This window comes from Vanessa atalanta, chromosome 9, assembly GCF_905147765.1.
Source record: "Vanessa atalanta chromosome 9, ilVanAtal1.2, whole genome shotgun sequence".
NCBI lineage: Eukaryota > Metazoa > Arthropoda > Insecta > Lepidoptera > Nymphalidae > Vanessa > Vanessa atalanta.
In genome coordinates, this window is record NC_061879.1 from 2,819,605 (window position 1) to 2,844,679 (window position 25,075).

At 34.9% G+C, this 25,075-nt stretch overlaps 1 protein-coding gene across 5 annotated transcripts; it reads right to left on the reverse strand.

Moving 5' to 3' along the window:
• Window positions 1-949: 949 nt before the first annotated feature.
• On the reverse strand, window positions 950-24,457 carry LOC125066262 (reticulon-3-B). Of its 5 annotated transcripts, none has more exons than XM_047674271.1 (7): window positions 23,500-24,457; window positions 16,457-16,492; window positions 5,425-5,632; window positions 4,046-4,147; window positions 3,569-3,675; window positions 1,634-1,739; window positions 950-1,205 (listed from the first exon to the last, which is right to left on the reverse strand). In XM_047674271.1, the coding sequence occupies exons 1-7, from the start codon at window positions 24,209-24,211 to the stop codon at window positions 1,151-1,153; spliced, it is 1,326 nt and encodes a 441-aa protein (XP_047530227.1). In that variant the 5' UTR covers window positions 24,212-24,457; the 3' UTR covers window positions 950-1,150. The 5 variants fall into 5 exon arrangements, with proteins under 5 accessions (XP_047530227.1, XP_047530229.1, XP_047530228.1 ...); XM_047674273.1 differs by lacking the exon at window positions 23,500-24,457 and adding an exon at window positions 16,578-16,703; XM_047674272.1 differs by lacking the exon at window positions 16,457-16,492.
• Window positions 24,458-25,075: the final 618 nt, after the last annotated feature.

The following is a 25,075-nucleotide window of genomic DNA, read 5'->3' on the forward strand; positions in this document are numbered from 1 at the left end:
GTTACTCTGTCTGTCTGTCTGTTGCTCTTTCGTATCCAAAACACTCAACCAAGTTTGGTATGAAGCAAGCTTGAACTCCAAGGAAAGACAAAAGAAATGTTTTTATGCCTTAATACCTACCATGAACATCGACCGACCCCTAAAACACGAGCGGAACCGGACAAAATGGGCCACAGGGTGGTAAGTGCTCAACCATTGTCCATAAAGTTAATGTTGTAAGTTACAGTAACCAATCCGTAACAAGGCGCCGCCGTCATTGTGGTGTACTTAAATAGAATAATAAATAAACGTAAACTGTAACGTTATCTATTATATTTCATTATATAAAGAAACCTACTATTATTTACTGTATTTTAAATAATAATTTATCTTATAATACTGAGCAAAATAGTCGGTATAAATTTTATATTGAGACACAAAATACCTTCAATAAAAATATATTTTTGGGTTTACATTGACGACAAGCCTTTAACAGAATAAAAGCTTATTAAATGGGTATCGCTCTTATTTGCGATATACCGTGATATATTAAACAGAGGTATCATAAAATAGAATTTTAAATAAACAGTTTATTTATTAAACTTTATATTTTTCTAATTTTAAAATATAAGGTTAACAAAATCAGATAATAGGATGTAAGTATACAAACATACAATAAATAAACAATAGTATTTTCTAAGTTATATTCCATATTATAATTTTAGTTTCTTTTTATAAATATTTGTTTTAGCTGAGTAGCTTTATCGATATTTTTTAACCAAATTGTCGAAAACATTAGCAAAGCTTAATGGTATGAGATAAATATTTTTTAAGGCAACAAAAACTCCTAAGAGCAAATATTGACATTATTATGAAAATCGTCGATAAAGATTATGATAATTATACATAAATCAGTTAATCTGTAAGACGTTTTAAGGACATTCCAGCAATTACAATAAAACAACGCAAATTGGTTCGACAGTTATTTTAATTTAAAATTTCAAAAAGCAAATACAATAATCTCCGCATGACTCGTCTCATAAAGCTTTACACGTAAAGTAGGTGTATCTTTATTAAATACAGTAATAATAAATATAACAAACAGTGAGTGAAACTCCGGCGCTAAAAGAACTGCGTGTTGGCTGTAGGTGTGCCCTCTCGCTCGCACACTCTACTTGTCCTTCTCGCTCTCCGCCTTCCTGCCCAGAGGCACGGCCGCTCGCACCCTGTCACGTGACACACGGCCATAAATATAGAGAATTATTTAAAAAAATATGTAGAAGAAAATTTATTATCAGATATTCACCTAATATTTTCTCTCAATAATGTCTTTGAAGAGAGGGATGAAAGGAAAAAAGGAAACATAAAGACGTGAAACATATATCACATTTTGAAACTATTATAGATAAATATAATTTTAAGAACAATTTGATACAACTCAGAATAATTCTTTTTAAAATTATTTATGCAAGCGAAGAAATTGATCAGCTTTAATAGTTATAATGATCATATTACTTCTTACACCGTGCGCGCACACTACGTGCTGTAATCCATAGGAAGATATTATCTCACTCGTGCCTGCAATTACACTGGGTCACTCAGCCTTCATCAGAGCGTTATGTAGCCTAGGCTATAGTATTGCAGCGCTACGTACTTGGCGGAGATCTCGTTGATCTTGGCGCGCGCCAGCTCGAGGTTGGCGTCCACTTGCGGCTTGTTCATCTCATACGCCTTCGGCAACGTGAACAGCGCTATCCAACCTGCACAAGACACGCAAACGGTTAAAAGAAAATCATATATTGGGTATATGTAAACAACAACCCTATGATACTTAAAGACAAATATATTTGGGAGATTTAAATCCGATTCGGCTATGGAACTTTATGATTTAATCACTTTAATCTTATTAAAACTAAATTAGAATTTTTAATGTTGTACGTAAACGAATAAAATTTTTGAGCATGATTTTCACGAATCAATCATAAAAATTTAAAACATTGATATTAATGTACACGATATAATACAACTAAATATAAAGTAATATTCAGCTAACCAGCATGATAGCAGCGACATATTATTTAATTTTGCAGGATAACATGACTATAACTACCATTGAGAGATATACATACGGTCAAAATTCGACCGATTTAATTACTGTACGACACCACTCGTTTAAAATAAATTAAAAATCACATATGATATTTATACAAAGATGAGACAGTATCTGTCGTCATTATACTGATGGTACCACATTACGTATTTATATACGTAATATAAAAATAATGATGCATTTCGATTAAACATAGCTTGCATTATCGACAATTTTGATACCCAAGTCCGTGCTTCGTGATCATACTTGCCAGGTGTCCGGATGTAACTCAACATGTACGGCTTCAAACGGAAGTTCTCGGTTAAATATTTAAATTTCCGGTCTGTCCGGCTGTTGTGTAACTACGTGCAGTCGTATATAATAGTCGTGAATCGCTTTTTTGCGAAAACGAGTTTTATTGCAAAAGTCATTTCTATTCTAGTTATGCTAATACATTGTATTTTAAAGACTGCCTTATACATATACAATATATAATACATTTAAAATACGTGTACTATTTACAATTAATCTATTCAATCACGAAGACGCGCCATTTCAATTTCAAATACACGTTGGAACATAAAAACAAAAGTAACCATATAATTTAATTTGCATTTTTTGCTTCTTATGCTAACCGTCTCACGCACACTAAGACGCGTGCGAGCACGTGTGTCACCCGTGCTCACGCGCCGGCGACATAACGCGCGGGCGCGGCGTCGCGAGTCAATCATCACAGTTCATAAAAATTGTTCGTAAAGTTAAGTTCCAATGGATATCTTAAAAAAGTATATAACCGTATTTGTGTTTAAATTACAAGGTAGGGAGGTTATGGCATACATCACTATTATACGGACAGATGAGAAAATAAATGATACACAAAAATAATAATTATACTCTGCTCTTCAAAATACACATCATTGTACATACTACATATAATTTGATATTTTGGACTAACAGTGAACGGTGTTATTAAAAGCTTTAGTCATGTTACAAATGTAAGTTTATACTTGTCCATCGCACTAATAATATGTATCTGTACATACATCATTATAATTAAAAGCAACCGTCTATAACATTAGCAGCCTGTAAATTTCCCACTGTTGGGCTAATGCCTCCTCTCCCTTTGAGGAGTAGGTTTGGAGCATATTCCACCACGCTGCTCCAATGCGGGTTGATGGAATACACATGTGGCATAATTTCTTTGAAATTAGACACATGCAGGTTTGCTCACGATGTTTTCCTTCGCCGCCGAGCACGAGATGAATTATAAACACAAATTAAGCACATGAAAATTCAGTGATGCTTGCCTGGTTTTGTACCCGAAATCATCGGTTAAGATGCACGCACCACTGGGCCGTCTCGGCTCAACAGTCTATATTAAAGTTTATATCCCTATATTTATTTTTTAATTTAAAGCTCCAGTTATAAATTGCGTCTCTTCTACAAAAGCTCGTGTTATCAATGAACATCTCCAAAATCCGTATTAAATCGATATCTCACCGAGTATGATAAGCGTGATGCCGTTGAAGCAAGCGCCAACATACGTGAGGCACCACAGCAGCACGCCGAACTTGAGCGAGTCCACCAAGTCCTCAACGAGGAACAATCTGAAACGCGATAATACCTCGTTTGAAAAATTACTTAATTCGACATTTATTTAGAACATATATAAGTTTATTTAAAATATTTAGGCAGGCTTGCAAATCAAAACCTTAAGTTAAGTTATCACCACCGCCCTGTAATTCCTAACATCTCACTGGCACTGACAAAATTTAGTCGCTATCCCACCACCAACAAAGACGCTATGTCCCTCGTTTCTTCAGTAACACAACGATAATGAATTGTTGTTTGGCGGTAGAATTTGTGATGAGTCGGTAGCTCTACCGAGATGGCCTATCACAAAATATTACTTAAATACCAGCTGTACTATAGGCGTGAGTACTGAGCACACGAGTGCGCGTGCGGCGCGGGCGGTACCTGCGCAGCTCCGCGAGCGCGGCGTTGAGGTGCGCGGTGGCGGCGGCGGCCAGCGACTGGGCGCGCTCCGCCGGCACGCTGATGTCTTTCTCGAGCAGCCATCTGGAAGCACGCGGTGGATCCTTGAGAATATGCACTAATATCTATTCGACTGCCTCTTTAGGAGGCCGTGAATATAGTAGACTTTCGATTGGGACATAGTGGACTATACTGGTATATCCCGCGTGAAGATCGACGAGTAACGTCATTTACATAATACTGTATGAAATAATATATCTTGTCCATTCATAATTTGTAATATATGTATTACCTGTAACGTGCCCGTGATGTTCTATTTTGAGTGGAACGTTCATTTGTATCGTTCCCATTGTTATCAAACTCCCAAATATCCCGTGAACGAGAAGGTCACCCACAAATGTCCATATAAACAATGAGTTTTCAAAAATAAAAGCATTAACCTCGAAACCGGATAATTTGCTAATTTCACCTACACTCAAAAATAATTATAACAAATTTTAACTAACATATTTAAAGATGATAAAGGAAAATACATTATTAGAATATATTTGCTTTATAGAGGACTAGAGAGACATAGAGATATATCTTATAGAGAGAGAGAGAGAGAGAGAGAGAGAGAGAGAGAGAGAGAGAGAGAGGTATTTGGAAGTGAATAAGCAATAATCTTATTTGTATGTAACAGTAAAATTGATACCATCAACAAAACCGTAAAGTTTACATTTTTATATAATTAGTGATGTTATCACAAAAAACGAATACCGATGCTCTATCTATAAAGCTAATTTTATGTTATCGATCTAATCTTATTAATTTAAATCATAATTTGAAAATCGTACAATAAAATTTCGCAAAGTAAAATAAATTGTGAGTGGGAGTTTTATTTAACTATTGATTAAGCAAACACAGGTGTTTTCTTCTTGACTTTGCATACACGACCGTCGACTAAACTATTCCAAGGCATATACCTATTATGTAACAAAGCATGATCGACATTACAGTTGGATTTATCGCTAATCTACTTACAGCAACGTTACATATTCTAGATAAACATAACTCTACTACATGCTGCATACTATTAGCTGCCGGTCTCGACTTCGTACGGGTAAAATTCATACATAAATGCCCCTTCCCTTTCCACCCTTAAAGTTGAAATTAACAAAAATCCTTTCTTACTGAACTTCGCGATAGGAGTAACTGTGTTAATCTATTTATATCTACTGGATAAAAATTATTTTTAGTAATCAATTAAATATCACACGAGAAGTCACATTCCATAGTTTGAACCGGTTTCTGTAGAACATTGCGCACTGTGAAAATATTGTTAACAACAATATCCAGAATATTAGAGACTATATACTCACTTAAAGGGATGTCCTTCGTTAGTCTTCTGCACGGCTTGCAAGACGTTCTTGTAGATGCGGAAGGCGACAGCGGCGGAGAGTGCCAACAGCGAGCTGTAGGCCAGCACGGACACGACGGAGCAGCATGCGAGGGCTACGAGCAGCGCCAGGCCTGCGCCCAACGCCGCGCCCGACCGTGCCGCCGACCGCCAGTAGATCAGAGACTCCACTGGAAACGCGACACGTAAGCTCATCTTAGATATTTACTTTAATATTTTACACGAATAGTACTAAAGTCTTCTTATTATAAAAAGTCTCGTTATGATCGCAATACGTTGGAATCACAAACACAAGTCCAAGTAGTATTTGTCAGTTTATGTTGACTGTCCTCTCTAGATTGTAAGGTCGATTGTTGACGATCATTAATTTACGATAAAATATATTCTAGTTCTATATTCAAATAAAATTAAAAATAATATATCATGCGTGTTGGAGATTAAAGTACGGGGTATTTAAAAATGAATTATGAATGTAAGCAAATAATACGAATGTTTCTATTTAAATCGCCTATTACTTTCATACCGGGCGACAATAGAATGTTCTTTGGAGACAACTATTAGAGCGGAACGTATGCTGCTGTCTTTCGAACTCTGCTACCCCCACGCACACCGCAGCCGTGACAAGTGAATTGGTTATAAAGAAAATAAAGCGATGTTTAAGAAGCAACATGTTTCCAAATTCGAATACACTTTAAAACGAAAATATGAAATGCGTTTAATTTTTTTTTAAACTTTTAACAATAACAGGTGAAGAAAAAATTTATTATCTCATCTATAAACTAAATTATTAATACACTGCGATAAAACAAAATGATTAGAAAAAATTATATTCAACATGATGACAACTCACGACAATATTTAATAAAACCATAAAAAAAATATATAATGCCACTATACATTAACAAAGCGATATTACTAGTCTGATATTACCTTAGTTTCACTGATATAGGATCAAAGAATGGAAAAATACCTAGACCTCATCATAATAAAAAAAAAAAATTCACATTCACCGACCGAACCGGTTTCGGAAAAAGATATATTGTTTACATATATCATTAATTTGTAATTCAACCGTTAGTCGCCGTAATCAGGTTTAATATCTTTCGAGAAATGCGTATAAAACGATATATTTGAATGAAAGTATCTCAACATTACGTCAAATAACAACAGGAATTACCTAAACGACCTCTACTATAAATGATAAGTCAATCCCAACCTTTAAAAGTCCCATTACATTGAAACAATATGTTGTGTCGTCCACGTTAACAGGCTGAGGCTCCGCAAGTTCCACGTTCACAACCCGTTCGATCACACACTACTGCACCGAGTGCTATCCTACGGGATTCCAACACTATTCTCATTTATAATTTGAAGCCTTATTATTAGAACGGTAAGGTTGTACCTGGTCCACGGGGCGGGAGGTCAGCGAACTGCGCGGCGTGACGGGGCGACTGCCTAGGACGCGCCATTGCGACAGAGTGGACGAGCGCTGAGGTTCCGCGGCGCACATGGCACCCGCCGCCGTGCCACGCCGCTACCTTTCTACACACGTCACCTACTCGCTGAGCGGGCCATGCCGTCGTGCTCTACGCGGACAGACCCTCTATCTCAATCTTAGTCGCACGAGGAAGAAAGAGCGGCGAAGGTATTGATTCACATAAACATCGTAAAAACGAACGCATACGCTTACCGAATACTTAATTAAAATTGTGTTTTCGTCGAATATTAATCCAACGTGAAATGAAATGTTAGAACGAGAAAAAAATGATAAAAGAGCAACGTACATCGTCGCTACTTTATCTTTTTTTGCGCATTATCTCAGGTCAATGAAGAAAATAACGATAATATCGATAAAGATTATTTCTCCAGACCAATTTGGTCGAAACGAAACACCGACAATTTCAAATTAAGTGACGGCTATAAATATTTCAATGACTTGATCGAAAATCTCTATGAGTCAGAGCTCTATGATGTCTGACTTCCATAACAGCCACAAGGTCAACGACTTAAACCCGACAAAAAGAAATGAGATAACGTCCAACTATAAAATAGTAGAACATTGAAGTTTTGTCCGCTAAAATAGTCAAACCATTGTTTACACAAAAAAAAGATTTTCACTTTTTAGGATGAAAGATATTCAATAAACGTAAAAATACGTTTTTGATAAAGATAAGATTTTTTTTATAAGAGATAATATAATATAACTTATAGTACGTGGATAAGTACTGAAGTTCAGTAGACAGGTATTAATGGATAACCTATTTATTATCAATATATCGTATCGTACGTCGATTAACATAGTAATAAATATATCTTTATAACATAAGCTCCTTTATATCTTATAGTATTTCGCAGGCACAAACATTTCAAATATTACTATGTACTATGTTTACACTACATTATTTTTCTGAACAACTTTATAAAGGTCGAGGCGAATGATATATTTTTTTGCCTTTGTCACCGATTCTCCTATATGAAAATATATACAAGTCTGGTCTCGGAGTTAGTTCATTGATAGGAGTTAGTTATATACATTTTGCTTGAAATTTGAAAAGAAAACTGTAGTTGGTTCGTCTTATGCCTCTTTTGAACATACAAGTTTTCCTTGTTAATGTTTTTCAATAGTAATAGTATGGAGTATTAACTTTTTTTTTATCGTTAAAGGATTATAAAATATATCATCGAAAATGTTGACTGCCTACAGGAAAAAATTGCCGTTTATAATTAAAAATAATTAACAATAATTGTCTTCCCTGAAATATCTTTTTACTCGAAGATAAAATTTGTTTCAAATCGCATTATTTTCGTCTATAATGTCGCAAATTAATAATCATGTGAGTATTATGAATGAAGCACTACAATTCGGTTCGAAGCTTGTTAATACAAGTTGTGCGTTGACCGTCGAAAGTTTCATGAACATAAACCAGTTCTGTTGTGAACTTGATCGTTACGTACGGAAATCGAAAGTAATCCTGGAGGTATTTTAAAATACCTACTGAACTCACGAGAAATGGCATTGTTATTGATGTTGAAGTAAGAGTGGCGTAGGTCAAGTGGCATTCTGCCAACACGACGAAAATAATGTAAAATATACACCGAATACAATAATGTACGGATTCCTTACATCAATCACAGATTAACTAATAATACAAATACTAAATGTAGTATTTTGATTTCTAATACATAAAGCCTTTTGCTGTACTTATTGTATTAAAATAAATATTGTAACTGTTCCTTTATATATCTCTAACTTTTATTTTACTATATATAGATATATATTTCGTTTGCGTGTAGATTTTCATCACCATCACCATTTCACCGAGAATATACAATTGAACAAAATGAAAAACGAGAATTACATTAACCGAGTACAAGACGGCTTCGTTCGGTTGTCGCAATAAATCACACGTGAGCATCGTTGCCAAAATAAACAGCTAGGCGTATTTAACGTCGACGACAGTCATCTTCGAACGCCAGTCCTCTTCGAATGAAACGGTCAATGCCGCTGTTTTTTTTACAAAGAGCGTTAGTACGTACAAAGCAATAAGGGATTGAATTAGACATTGTGCGCAAACCAATCTGATAACAGATACATTTACACAGAATTGATAATCAAATCATTTCGTGTGATATGGGCTTTATCTGAATTTTATTTTACTGTGTGACCTCAATATTACATGTAAACGCTCGTATATAATATAGTAAAGAAAATGCATTTTTAACTGCTTCAAATAATATAATGATAGGTCGCAAAAAAAGGTTTTATTCGAACTATTTGTTTTTTAATCATAAATGCATAGAGTCGCAAAATTTACAATAAAACGGACACGCGATTTTAAAGAATTCAAACAAATAACATTATGAATTCTAATACTTTCAAATAGATGTCACTTATTTAAAAAAATACTTACTTTTTACTTTGAACTCTTGCTTGCTTCTAAAGAGATATCCACGAAATGAAATCGCAATATATACTGTTAAATACTTATTAGAATTAATGCGTGACAAGTAAGTAATTTATTACAACATAATAAGGAATTTAATTGTAAATAATTACTATTCTAATGACCTAAAAACGTTTGGTTATTAATGACGTTTATTAATATCTAATTAGTTTTTAATCTTTACTTTTTTAATGATCGAGCCGTTGTGTAGTTAAAAAAAAACCGAGACGGCTGAGTGGTTGAACTGGCGCTTAAATGGTGGATTTTTACTGAAGATGGTTCAAATCCAATCCAAAGAAAAGTTAGTATTAGATTTCATCCCCTGCTTCATATAGAAAAACCAACATCGTGAAGATCACTGCATGTACAGGATGAAATGATGCCATCTACTACAAAGTTGGTGTAGTATGAATAATTAAATCTTGTACTGACATGGAATAGAATTACATTAAATTAGGTCAGTATGTCGAAACTGTTTGAAGTTACGAAACATTTTCTAAGAAATAGCGTAAGTCATTTTTAAATAAATAATATACCTATCATAAAGGAAAAAATACTTTTTTGCGGAAGTCAATATTTCCAATTAAATGGTTTTCTATACATATCATTAGTAAGACTGTTATAAATTTGAAGCACTTGATGTTGTCTGCCTGTTATATGCATTAGACCTATTTTTAACTTCATTTTATTACAAATGAACTGGTTCAATTCTTTACTTTCAGTTTTACTAGGTTTCATTATTAACTCAGTTGTGAATACGGGCTCATTCATCCAGTGTCTAAAAATGAATTGTGTAAAGCTGTAACGTCACGGCTTAAGAAACTTTAAACATAAATGGCATTGTTATTAGAATGATCGCAAGCCGGAATAGGAAACTAACTGAAAGCCGATTCAAAAGGCCGTGTTCAGTAAGCGTGGTGTCAACAGCGGAATTAAACCGATCGATACAGCTAGCGGTGCAGTCTACAGCAAAAAACCGCTTTACTGCGCTTAATTTATTAACTGCAGCGCATCTAATATTACTACTGAAGGAAATTAATCATGACTTAATTTTACGACACTAGGAAATTACATTCATATGTAAATTCCTTGTAATTTTTGAAACTGGTAAAAGCCTTCTCTCGTTTAAAAGTAATTAATTTACGACTAACACAAACATATGCACCTTTAATTTTGATAAGTATTTAAAATCAGACCAATGAACTTATGAAGGTTACCCCGAGATATTACTCCAAAGCACTCTGAGCACAACACGAAATTAAAACTCATTTACGAATGCGATCTTCGGTTAAGATACAAGTGTTCCAAATATAAAAAAGGAATATATAAAATCACAAGTGATCAAGACTTCAGGTTCTATATTAAAACGTGTAAGAAAACAAACAATACAACGATTAATGTAACGAATGAACGATTCGTGTAATTTTCGCAAAAAAACAAAAGAGAAAGCTGTCAAGACGTTTTCAGAAGACCGAAATAGCAGTAGGCGAATTAAGCAGAGTCTATAGTAGTAACCGATGGCGATGCGACGCGAACAGTCAAAATGTAAGCTGTAGGAACAGAAATACAATGGGAGGCGAGCGAGCGTCGGCTTGCGGTATAAATATCGCTCAGTTTGCTTCTGAATGCCTACTCTGCGCCGCCGGGACTCGCCGCTAGCTAGCTTCGCTAAAACTATCACACTTAAAGTTGTCTGATCAAAAATATATATGGTCAAGAAAGTACTCTGTAATAGATCTATTCACTCACAAAAGCACTAGGACAACTTGAGGCAAGTAAGGCGAATAGAATAACATCGAATATAAAAACCCAATCTGTTTTCGGCCTTTTTATAAGCCTTAATTGTAGATAATGAAACAATTTTTGTGTCAAAAGGTCATAGGAGACTTCAATTTGTTGTTAAGTCCGTTCCACAAAATTTTATTCGAACAAATAAGAGTGAGAATATTGTTAATTCCTTTCGATATTTTGATTGATTAGACATTATATAATAACCAATTCATAATATTGTATAGGTTATGTGTATCCGTAGTTAGATAAGTGTCCACGCAACTGTCAATAAGATATTAAATGTACATATGTGTACCTAATTACTAACGTTATCAAGTACCGTCTATTGTCATACATATATACTAGAACATGTATAGATGCAATGGTGATATTTTTTATTTGGTTTAGAAAGAACGAAGAATAAAAGGACCATGTGACTATAAGTCCCCACCGTCTGGTAACATTGGATACTGGAAGAGATATATATATTGTCCCTTATAACATCTATATTATCTCTAGCTTGAGATATCGAAATCCCTTGTGCTGTGTCAGCGTAATATATGAAGCAAATTAAAATACTATTGACGGGTGAAACCAACCCAGGCGGACCAACACAAAGCTCCATTGGTAAGGTGGTGATTATAATATTAACTACAGGCTTCTCTTTGGATACTGCGACTAGGAAACAATTCCTACAAAAGAGGCCACTTCCTGTAAGGCGCTCACCCTTCCAGGAAGTGGTCATGTGGTCCATTGGAGGATTAGTTCCATCTTTTGTAGTACAGAACTAAACTATAAACTGTTTTTTATGATGCACTTAAATCAATAGAAATCCATAGACAATAGACTTTAAATATCTTAATGTCAATGAGACTGACTTATTTAATCAAACCAAATTGAAGAAAATTACTAATAAGTTTTCAAGTGATACAAATTAATCCTTGACAAAATGCTCAGTTGTGGCATTAGTAATAATCCCATAGTTTCCAAATAGTTTTAAGAATTTATGGATGACGCGACAAACTCGGCTAGATGTTATTCATTCTTGGGATTAGCCGTAATTACTTGCAAATAAGTATCTTTGTCAGTATCTACTGATTTTTATCATAATCTCTAATAAAATAAAAATACTCTCTATTTCTTAAGCCTAAACAAAAGCTATAGGGATCATGATACCCAGATTATTTGAATTTTTCATATCTACGTTTTATGTATATATCAATGAATTAGTCTTGTATTTACATATAGTTGACATAATCCTCTTATATGTACATAGCGCAGTTATAGTTATTTAAACGGAATGACATGAAATTATTTGTTTGCATAGTAATTAAGACGAAGACAAATTGTCTTAATTTATAATTATGAACTTCTTTGATTAAAATTGTTTACAACTATAAATACATACATAAGATTTCTCTTTAGATAAATAAAATGTTGAGACTTCATTGTAATTATTGTCGCCATTAATCGTTGAAGATATAAATAAATCATTTATGTTATGTTTTCGCTCGATTGACCCGTTTAGAGATAGTGTCCTTTTTAAAGCCAAGATAAACAAACAAAAAATTGGTCGGAGGACGATTTGGTCTGGCCCGCAGTCAGGAGACCAATATTCATTTATTTTTAGCTTTTTATTATGCAAGTGTCCGCAGTGTCCGTTTAAATTTATTCGCATATAATTTAATTTTATCGATAATGTTCTCGACGACTTTGTAAACTGGTTGGACTATTTCTTTTTGTTGTTAATATTTTAATACAAATCATTTTGTTTCTATAATACTGGATTAAACACGGCTTAAGTCTATATACCTGCGATAAAGTTTATCAAAAATGAAAACATTGTGACACACTGAATTTGTTTTACATAAAACACATCAAGAATAATCTGTGCAATTATTTATTAAGACCAAAATATACTATATGTAATCACATGATTAAATTTAAGCTACCGACGGTTCAGAATGTAGATTGTACCGAAAAGAACCGGCAATAAACCCAATAGTACCAGCCTATACCAAAAGTATACCATATGGTAATTATGGAATATTCTATAACAACCGACACGATTCGATATCTCGCGACAACCGGACCTACGGGCATGGGAAAAATCGATTCGTTTCGAAACTATTTCTATCGTATTTTGTATATTTGTTCACGTGACATCTCAGATACTTATCCATTAATATCGGTATTCTATGGACAAATTCGTCAACCGATCTATAGGATGTCTAGGAATATTGGATAGATTATTATCCTCATTGATTATGTTGGACGCTATCTGAATGTATGTTTACGTTTCAATAATTTAGCGAACGACGGGCGACAAGCGGGATGTGGCCCATCTGCAACACACTTTGGTCCGCTGAACGTTATCAATTTGAGAACTTCATGCGATTATAGATCTTAAAATATGTGAATAAGATTTGTAAGAGTGAAAATTCGTTTTGGCAAAACTTGAGAGATAAAATCATTCATTACAGTTATTTCAATTTTGTTCCAAAAAGTATGAATATGATTTAATTTTACTTGGAATCCTTTTTAAACACTGGCGCCAAGAAATATAAATAATTGGGTTTTTGTCAGACATTTATAATTTTGAATAGCCACAACTATAACTCAGATGTACAAGGTATTGGCTAACCTTATCTTTTCATACATTCAATTTTCTTTTACAGCTAAATATTTCTTAGTAACAACCATTTAGATCAAATGAAACAGGCAGTGTTTTTAATATTATTAAAACGCTGTTCTTCTTGCCCCATCCTCTATCAGAGGTTGGCAACCAAATTTTGTATACCGCGGCCCTAAACCAGCGACCTTAACCCTCATGTCGAACCTTTTATTAAGCTATTTATGTTCATCTACAGCCAGACATTCGTTTGCACTTTATATTGCCGTGTATAGTTGTAACTAGTAAGGAAAACATTTGAAAAATTAAAAATTAGCGTAGAACTAAAAAAAGTACCACGGAAAAGACATATAACAACTTTAATAATGCAAATAGCCTTGCGGTGCAATCAGATGCAACGATAATGATTACACTACGCGATGATTTGATCTTTATACCCCACACTCCATTAACAGGACTAGAATACCATGAATTAGTTAGAAAAAAACATACATCACATCAGTTTAAAGGATTGTAGAAGTATGTAGGCCACATGTTGTTATTGTATGTTTGAATATTGAAGGGAATGAGTAGGGTATTTAATTAATATTTTTACATCTCCCCTCTCTTTCTCATCAAAAACGTTCTAAAAGAACATCTTCATGAATTTATAAATTAATAAAGAATTTGGCTCAATGTTTCCAATACTCCCCTTTGATATTATTATGCGTATATTATTGTGATTCATTTTTTTTCAACCTTTGTTCATTGATAGTACATATCACAACGCGTGTAATTTCGAAAATAAATTAGTTTGTAAACATTTTGTTAAAAAGTCAAGCTACGTGACTCAATTCATATAGACGTTATATTATTTAATAGTTTATTTTAACTATTAAATATTAACCGTACAGTTTACAGGAATAAATAATAATTATAAATTAATTAGTTATTAATGTTATTATCATCATTATAATTAACTAAGTATTGTATTTTATTACGTTAATTATAAAACAATTTTAAAGTTGTATTTCTGTTTTTTTAAATAACTGGATTCTTTATCATTATATATGATTCATAGGAAATAATATTTGTTTAGTCTACAAGTTCGCGATCAAAGCCCTTTCTATCATGGTCGATAAATTTTAAATACAGTCTAGTGATTGATTAACGATTAATTTAAATACAGATAATCTTTATTAAAGAAAACTATGTCTTGACCCATGAATCCATAATAAACCTGCAATCAGACAAAAGTCCTTGTTTAGTTTATTACATTTATGGTTTGAGATAATAATATTACTAAATTAATAATAGTCTCAGAGATTGCTATATACGGCCTTTTCATTCTGACAATCGAAAACATCGCATCGAACATAATATGGATCGTATTACGGTATAAGAAATACAATAATGTCACTGTTTCGCTACAAAAAATACGACAAAGGATAATGAGCCTTACATTGTTTCTTTAATGACAGATATTGTACGAAACGCATTTACCGAGAAACGATATCATGTTTCCATGATAGAGGAAGCCGAAAAACGAAACGGTTATTTTACATTCTGCTACGAGTGAAGCAACGAAGCATCAAACGAATGATATTGAAGAAGTCTAGCCGACGAACATGATAACGCCGTCTAATCTGATCTGATTTCATAACTCACATACCTACACTAACCAGAATTAGGAATATCAATTGCAATGAAATATTCCAATATATTTGATGCTGAAATTAACATTATCAAAAAATAAACGTAGCTACAGTACAACTTGTTAATCAAATACGTAAACGAATGAATTACGAACAGAAGAGATAAGAGGTCATTATCAACCAATAATCACAGGCCCACTGCGATTAGAACCATAAAGTACAATGTCGTTAAGAATGTTGCTAATTTCATCTTGGCAGATGGCATGCGCTGAGCTGACGGGCAGCCGGCTGCGACTTTATGTCTCGCCACAAATCCACCTCAAACGTACAAGAAAAAATCAAGGGCCTACCGACATAACTAACATTCCAAATTCCCTAGCAACATGCTAAATTAATTTTAATGGATTCGTCGATAACAACTTACGAAGGTCCATTAATAAATTTCTACATTAACCCCGTAAGTACCTTTCCCAACAAACAAATCCAAGCTGTTCATTCAACGTCATTTTAGTATTTACAAAGAAAATATGTAAGATAAAAGTAAATTACACATTGTTATTGAATGACTAGAGCATGTTAGTAACATGAAGATGCAGAACAGTATAAATCTAACGTGCTTTGTCTATGTCAGATACAGCGACGATTAATTAATCAGTGATCACGGTGACGAGCAACAAATGACAGTGAAGTTAGTGATACAATTAGAACAGTCACGTCGTGTCTGACAGGTATTATTATTGTCTGAGGTCGATTGTGAAATTGTGAGTAGTGGTGTCAGGTGGAGCGCGGCATGGTGAGCGACGGTTCGCCCGCCAGGACTCACCGACAATCGATTGCTAATACCGTCATATTGTCACAGCGATGTTAACACTGAGCTCACAACACTGTGCATACAGCGGTCACATAGTCCCCCGTAGAAATTCGCGAAGCATCCTCGGTGCCAACTGGGGACGAGGTGCATCCCGGTCTGTTCGCACTTTGACTTATATCAGCTAGCCGCCCGCCTTCACTCACCTTCAGGGTGTAGCCTTTGAGGGTCGAACCAAGCATCTGTAAGAGAGGGCTGCGCGTTAGCGGGTTAGTCGCGATAGAGAGAGAGACAAGCGGGCGAAGCGAAGCCTGCACCGACACTTACGTGGATCGAGAACGCTGCAGAGGGAGGGCCCGGAGTCCGCCATCGTGATACTTTACGTAATATTGGAATTAAGCTGGAAGCGGCGGACAGAGCGCGCGCCGCGCCCGACACTCGCGTCGATACTGGCAGCCGCGGCGCAACGCCCCCTCCCTCCACACTGTCTCCCGCCGGCAGCGCATGCGCGCTATCAGTACCGTCACTGCGCACCTTCCACTCCTTGCATGCAGCATCACCTCACCACCACCATACTTCACGCAAGCATGCAGTGGTAATATTTCTTAGACTACTATTTTTATTGTACATTACATGAAATTTTAACATTTTTTTATTTGTTAAAAATTGCCTTTATATAGCTAAACCAAGCAAAATTGATCCCATCACCTCAAAACGATTTAAAGACAATATTATATTTTAGAAATATAGAACATAACACTTACATACGTCATGCAGTTATAATAACATATAAGTCAGTATTATCGGGAACATAGATTACATGTTGCACAGATGAGGCACTTCCTACTTATTTATAACAGATAGTTCAGTGATATTAATATAGTACATAGACATACAAAAAAAATCTTCTTATCTCTAGACGGTGATCTCAGACGCTGCAGTGCGTAGCCGCATTTTTACGCAATCTTGTCATAGACTTGAGAATCATTATTAAAAACTATTATGATTTTGTAGACGAAAACGAAGAGAATCCAAACTAATACCAACGAATCACAGTACGATATAAAAAAGACAATGATTGGCGTGAATCATCGAATAACTAAGTTCTACAAAATTGTGGAGCGACCTTGAGATAAATTTATCACGAGAACATGACGACGACAAACTCGGCAAGTTCAAGGATACCGCAGCGTTGTATCGACTCCTTAAAATGTTTGCTGCAATTTTAAACTTCAAACCTAAACCATACACCAAATCCTTAGTCAAATTAGACCTTCATTAAAGGACTTACTTACTACTTCCTCATAATTACGGAAACAATATTAACATTTAGAACAGGCAGTCACGTAATAAGTAATTGTACTGCTTTATCAATACGTTTATTGAATTGCGACATCAAAAAACATGTAGGTAATAAAAAATTTCGTTATTAATTAATATACATATAAAATAACTTCTTTGGGAGACCCCAACCTTTTATGGTTTTCGTAATGAATTTTTAAAACTTAAAAGAGAAACCCTCGAGCGAAACCGCTAAAGTTGGTTCGTATGTCGGAGCTATTGTTTCCAATATCTACGTTATACGTATAATTATAAATATCTATGAACACCTAACAATCAATGTATCAAAAGCCATGAAAAGGCTTAAATGAAAATTTTCTGCGTGTAATAAATATATACGCGTGTAAAATGCATATTTGAATTTAATAATTTGTTACCAATAACGCTCAAAAATGTTTAAAAATTAACATATTTTTATTTTACAAGACCGATTTTTGTTGTGGAGTTTATTAAACAAAAAATAATCGGCGACCATCTGTTTTAATATATCGATAGTTAAGTAATAGGTGCATAAGCCATAAGTAGTTACACACTGTGTAGGCTATAGTCGTCGTCACCAGGTGACTCATTGTCCCCTTCATAAATGCGCATACCTACTTCATAGTCTAATTGCGTCGTATTTTGATATACCTCTTCGGATATTTCCTATACTATGGATACGCTCTACATACAATGTTCAACGAAATCAAAATGAATTAAATTTCTCCTATTACGTGGAGAAAGTTTTAAAACCAATTATGACAATTGAAACAATCCCGAAATAGATTAAAAACAACTAATCAAACAATGCACTGTCGAACAAATAGCGATATAGCGTTGTGTGCAGCAACAGTGACGGGCTTGATGGAGACAGGGCGGTTTAAAAATACTCGGTCGCGAGCCGCCGCGCTCCGGCACCGGCCCCGGACAGTGACGTCACCGCACCTGCACCGCACACCACACACCACATGCTACACGGCACACGCTGCACGCATCATTACCGAAGCCCAAGTGGACTGTAAAGCACTCTTAATGGAACATTACTTCATGATCGATCGCCATACTCGACAACTAACCTTGGTAACCTCAATCTCGTATCATACCGTTTAATTGATAGGCGATTCATTCGAGCAATGTTAAACTAATTACGAAGGTAAATCTAAACATCCATATTTCGGTACATCTCTAATTATATCGGTATATGATTTGCCAGCTTATTGTAAATGTTCAGAAGACTGCCTTTCGTATTTCTCTGATTAAATGTCACGAAGACATTAAAACTTCAAAGGTTCGATTAAAATTATATTTAGTATAGTAAGCAATAATATTATTATGTTTATTTGGTCCATAAGTTGCAGTGCTAACAAACTGCGGGGGATAAGGTCAGCACTCAGCGCAATGAGTCACGGCGACACGTTAGACACCGATTATGTACCGATCTTGCATAATGTTAAAAGACAAAGTACACAAATCCTATTGTGTTGTCATAAGTATTTATAACCTGATAATTTTCTTGTAAAGAAGATTAATCTCTACATCGATCGACTAATATATCTATCTTATAAATTTTAATTGAAATATTCGAGACGCATCTATACAAATAATTACAATTGAAGAATCTTTCTGTGTTATCAAATAAACTTGAGAATTATTTTTAGTTCTGTTTCTCTGTTTTATTTGTCCGAAGTAAAATTAAAAAATGCTATAAATACAAGTAATTTCTATACTTCATCTTAACAGTTTGAATCTATGAAAAGTTAAAACAACTTGACGTTTACAGAAAATATTGATTTCATGTATGATAGAATTGAAAGCGTGTTAAACCACGGGGAGCTAGTAATAAATAAGATAATTAATTAGGCAACATTACTACTTACTTATTAGTAACTTATTAGTACCGAGAGCGCCGATATGTTTATAAACAAAATATATTAATACATCTCAGCGTTGTAAAATTATTACACATTAATGATTCAAGTAAGTTATTATATATTAAAATCAGCTATTCGTATTATAGAAATATCGTTCGTATTGAGATAAAACAGAATTTTAAAAGTTGACCCAATTTGGAGATCGCATAGATCAAAATTTTCTGGAACGGTCCTTACAAAAAGAAAGATTTTACATAGGCTGTTTTGTGGCTTATATCTGTGTATATGTATATATTATCCGGATTTTAGAATATATCATTACATATGTACATACTAGTTTTGCTATCATTTGGCATACATTTTCGATAAAGATTTACATAGACGGATAAGTCATGACCACGACAAATCCATTTCTTAAGGATAGTCAAGCCAAATAGGAAAAGATACTATCGCGTATACAACCCGAATAAAACATATACGTCTTAAAACAAAATTAACAATGTAATTATGTCTTTCAATTTAATACCTAAAATAATTAAGAATAAATTAGTAGATACCAGCATATCGCTTTATCAAACCGACCCCTTTAAACTATGAGGGTGCCAATAAAATTTCCCTATGACTCATGTGTTCGTTCGCTAACATTATATTTTCAACCCTTTATTTAATGGTTTCTATAGCAAGATCGATGTGACAGAGAATATTAAACTTAAATCATCGTCTTTATGTTCATATTCAACATGAATGTTATGTTAAACTGACACAGTTTATTCCACCATAAGTTTTTTTTTTTGTATTGATGAATTATCTGAAGTATCTTGTTAATATTTTGATATTTGTATTCAAGTAGGGTCCATTTGTGGATAATGAGGCGATACTGGAATGGCAAGTAGTTGTCAAGGGTTCGTCTAGTAGACGGTATGTCTGTGTAGAGCAGCGCGCGTGGATTATCGATCCAGTCCCCGCCCTCGCCCGACATCGCCAACTTTATTGCTAATATGTCTGGCTTTTACCGACATACAAGAACTTCACTAAAAGTATTCCTCTCGGATATATTTTATTCAAACGGAAACTCCTTATTTTCCGGTAGTGTAGCAGAAAAATACTTAAAATTGAATTATAATGAAAAAGTATACATAATCGGTTGTTCCCATTGAAATATTTGTTATTTTCTCAAAAGCTACACAAAATATGTAGTAACATTTTTTGTTGATAACTTAAAGATCATTGTAACCTTAAGAAACATCCAACTTTGAATTAGATGAAATACGTCAAAATGAACATTTGCAGACATTAAGTATGAGTGTTTAACCTAATCGTTATAGTACATAGTGTAAGTAGTAGTTTAGGTTTACATATAATAGACTAGAATAGATGTAAACACACATACATTTTACTTATTATGTTTATTAAAATGATTAATAAAGCAACCTCTACATTTGCATTTTCATGAAAGTTTAACAATGGACAATGTGATACATTAAACCCTTAAATTTTCTCTTTGTTGCATTACAGTTGAACATGAGTAAATAAAGTAGGACGTAAAACGACGTCGTTCAGCGAACGCGAATCACAAAGGGCGCAGTGTCACATTTTGTAAAAAAATGTACGAACTGGGTCAATGGTATTCGAGCAGAGCGTAAGTGACACTCAACACGCGGAACAGACTAAGTATCTCATGATGGCTCTATTTCATTATCTATAGTTTATATTTTGAACAAGATAAAAGCCACGAAACAATACATGTATCGATTTAGAGCTAAGTATAAGAAAAAGAAAACGCGACAAAAATTAAAAAGGGTTGTTTAACAAAGAATGTGGGTATCTATGGCTTAAAATTTTAACAAATTTTATGCCATAGATACCCACATTCTCACTATATAATACAGTATCTTCTGTAGCAGTTAGCAGTTACCAAAAATATATTCAATTGTCCATCGGAATTTATGTATTTTAATAAAATACATTTTATTGGCAATGCGGGCATGGTTTTTCATAGTCAGCATTGAGAGAAGAGTCATTTTTTCTTTGAATATAATTAAAATATTAATTTAAAATAAAATGTGCTTAAAAGAAAATACGCATCCATATGAAAACATCGTCGTTGAGGTCGTACCGGTCGACCGATACGTGCGTGAATAAAAATAAGATGGAATTTATTTTATATACAAATACATTGAGATAGATTCGAATCACAGCATTTTTTTAACGGTTTGACGTAAATAACGGAAGCTATTAATATATTTAAAGTATATTTAATTTTAAATATGAACCAACAGGGGAAGATGACAAAATGAAGGAGTTTAGAATTAGTAATATGTACTGACTCCTACAAGATAATCTGACGTAATAGATGTTAATTCATAGAATTTGAATGTATAGTGTATAAGAGAAATGTTATATCATTTTCACTAGAAATATTTAAATATAATTTACCGAAATATACATATTCTGAAACCGCATACCACCCACCTATTATTTAAAGTTTGAATGAAAGCGAATTAAACAAAGTGTAGAACTCACGTGTAATGTCACCGTCAGATCCCATAGTTCTCAAACTCACTAGTATTACACTGAAAATTAAACTTTCTGCACCTTCACAGTTTTGTCACATAAGAGATCACGACTTTAGTCGGACTGGTGAATGCAGAATGGTCGACGTGAACTCGCTACAGAGGATTTTTTACTTATGAGCGTCGAGCGCTTAGCGCTACGGAACCGCTGCTAAATTTAGCAATGGTACTATCATAGTTATACGTATCATCAACAACACGTCATATTTCGTTAAAACTTGAGTTTTCTTAAGCTAAGCTCTGTATATTGTCAGTGGTCTTACTCTATAAGGTTTTATTTTAAGTCAGAGGGCACATATAATGTCCAGTTTGTCAAGAGTTCTGAAGTTGTCGTTGCATTGTGTTAATTCGACGTGTTCAGTTTTCACTGTCATCTAGAAAGTGTTATCGTATATAGTCGGTTGTGAGAATGAATTATCTAAGATAAGATAACAGCCATGTTATCTTTATCTTGTAAATGATATAATGTATGAACGATTTCGCACCCTGATTTTACATGTATAGTCCTTGCAAAATATCGAATAATTACAAAAACATTTTCATACGTTTTTTGCTTATATCGGTGACTCAATTCAAGCACGTAATCTTTTCACCTTGCACGTTGAATATGAGCAAGCATTTATAAACTGGGTCGCTTACGTCGGGCGCCATAGAATTAGTAGGCTCATTACTACTAAGTTGAGCGCATATAACTCTACTTGTTTATAATTGCGCCATATTTGTCAAACCAAACAATCTTTTTAAAATATATTCTTATCTATTCAGAGCTATCGATTAACAAAGTTATAAGTTAAATTGAGTATTGCAAACGTATGCGGAAGTTGATGTTTGAAATGTATTTGTTACTGTTAGAGTTTCGGTTTAGATGCGATGATTAATCGGGCATCCTTTCTTTTCGAGTGCAGCGAGTGAGAGGCGTGGGTTTTCAGCGGGTGCCGTTAGCCGGTGGCCGCTGCAGCGGTCAACGCTCTTGCCGCTCCGCCAGCTCCGCCACCTCTGCAGCCGTTCTCCCGTGCCGCCTCCACCCACTTACCCCTCGCACTTCCGATTTTTGCGACAATTATAATATCATACCGATGTTTTAAAGATATTAAGCGTATGCTACTAAAACTCAAATCGATGTATTACATTTAAGTAAACTACACGCCTCTCGTTTAAATAATCATAGTTATAAAATTTTAACCATCTGTTACATTCAGGTAGTTTTTATTGATCGGAAAATATAAAAAATGTGCCGGCTCGTATCCATATCTAGATAACACATATACAAATAAAGAAAGACTTGTACATTTATTCCGAGAACTATTTGATCGATGTTGATTCCACTTGTCCAAAATATAAGCGGAAAAATCTAGACTCTTTTACTCGTGACGTAATACAAACGCGCTTCGCTTTTTAAAACCGTAAAATTCTTATACATACTAGATATTATATATTTACTATATTGTTATATATACTACGTAAAAGAAAATAATAAATGCTTACCGAGTCCCATCTGGCAGAAGATGACCTCGGCTTCAATCACGTGTGCAGTCGGCTTTCGTTGCGGCTCCGGTTTTGACTCCTGCTTTGGTTCCGGCTTAGGCTCGGGGGCTGGTTTCGGACTGGGAGGATCCTGTTTCAGCGGTTCTGGTTCCGGCTTAGGTTGTTGGGGTGGAGGTTGAGGTTTGGGTTCCGCGAACTCAGGTTCTACGGGCTTCGTGGGTGCCACTTCTTTAACCTGTTCGGATTTAGTCTCGACGGTAGGCATGGGTGGCAGGACCGGTGCTTGAGTAGGCGCGAGGATCGGTGTAGGATCATGGGGTGCGGGAACTGGTGGCTCGGGAGTCTGTGCGCTCTGCTTCGAGGGTTCGGGTCGGTGTAAAGGTGACTCTCCGGCAGTGTCAGCGTCAGATTCGCTGTCAGTAAACTTGTCTGCTAGATGCTCGGCTTTTTCAGTGACGGAAGGCGCACGTGGTGTATCTACAAATTCATCTCGTTCCATGTCAAGGAAGCTTTGCGTTACATGACGAGCAGCACCATGCGCGCCGTGAATAAGAGATTCCTCAGGGTCGTCCCGTTTTCCCTCGCGATCCAAGTGTTCGAAGTCGTCCATGGAGTCCTGGTCGCGCTTCATGGTCGCTTCGGAAGTGAGGACGTCCGTGGTCGCGCTATCCCCGCTCGCAAGGCCTCCTATTACTTTTTCGGAACTATCCATATTTAAATTACAATTAATAAAATAAGACTAGAGGAAAGTGATCGATAGTGGGTGCGGTAGCACAAACTAGGGTAGGAATAGGTGAAGAGGGGGTCTTGCCGTGCCTCCTCGCCGTGTCGAACTGAGGTCTGCACTCTGCGCGCCGCTTGCCGGCTACCGCTGCACGACGTCACTCAGCACGACAAACGGTATTACTCATCGCATTCGACCCAGCCCGTCCAATGAAACGGGGGCGGCTATTTGCCGGTAAATTATAATAAAATAATATTATCAAAAACACGAAATATATATAAATAATTGCAAAAGTTGAGGTACTATGTTAAGTAAAATAATGGTAAGATGGAACTCCTATTATGTGTGTAACCGTGGCTGATCTTGGAAAAACATAGTATGAAAGTAAGAAAATGTTAAAATTATTGACAAGTTTTAGCCGTAAAACTGTTTTACCGACAGCTCCTTTAACACCATTCGTCGGAATCAGTAAACCTATTGAATTGAGGTAATATTCCCTAATTCGAAAAAATTGGAAATATCATGAGATTATGCGATACGAAAAATAAATATTTATAATAATTGTAAAATCATTTATAAACTATTTTTCAAGTTATTAAAAAAATAGAGGAGATATTGCACAGAATAATTTAAAATTTATTAATAATAGTTATGTTATTAATAAAAAAACATTATTATTTATAAATAATAAGGAATAAATATATAATATAAAATATTGTTGCACTCTGCGTTTTTATTATCCAGTTTTCAAACGCATATTATCAATGTCATAAGAAATATATACCAAAACTATCGATAAAACAGTATCACTATTTAAAATAAAAACGCGCTGCGGCGCTTTAATGCAGCTAT

What these genes read in the sequence shown, in the direction of transcription:
- LOC125066262 (XM_047674271.1), bottom strand. Translation starts at nt 24,211, where the DNA reads ATGGATAGTTCCGAAAAAGTAATAGGAGGCCTTGCGAGCGGGGATAGC. An exon ending in AACGAAGGACATCCCTTTAA is followed by an intron (nt 4,148 to 5,424) that starts GTGAGTATATAG and finishes GCGTGCTTCCAG; the next exon opens with ATGGCTGCTCGAGAAAGACA. An exon ending in CATCACGCTTATCATACTCG is followed by an intron (nt 1,740 to 3,568) that starts GTGAGATATCGA and finishes TGTCTTGTGCAG; the next exon opens with GTTGGATAGCGCTGTTCACG.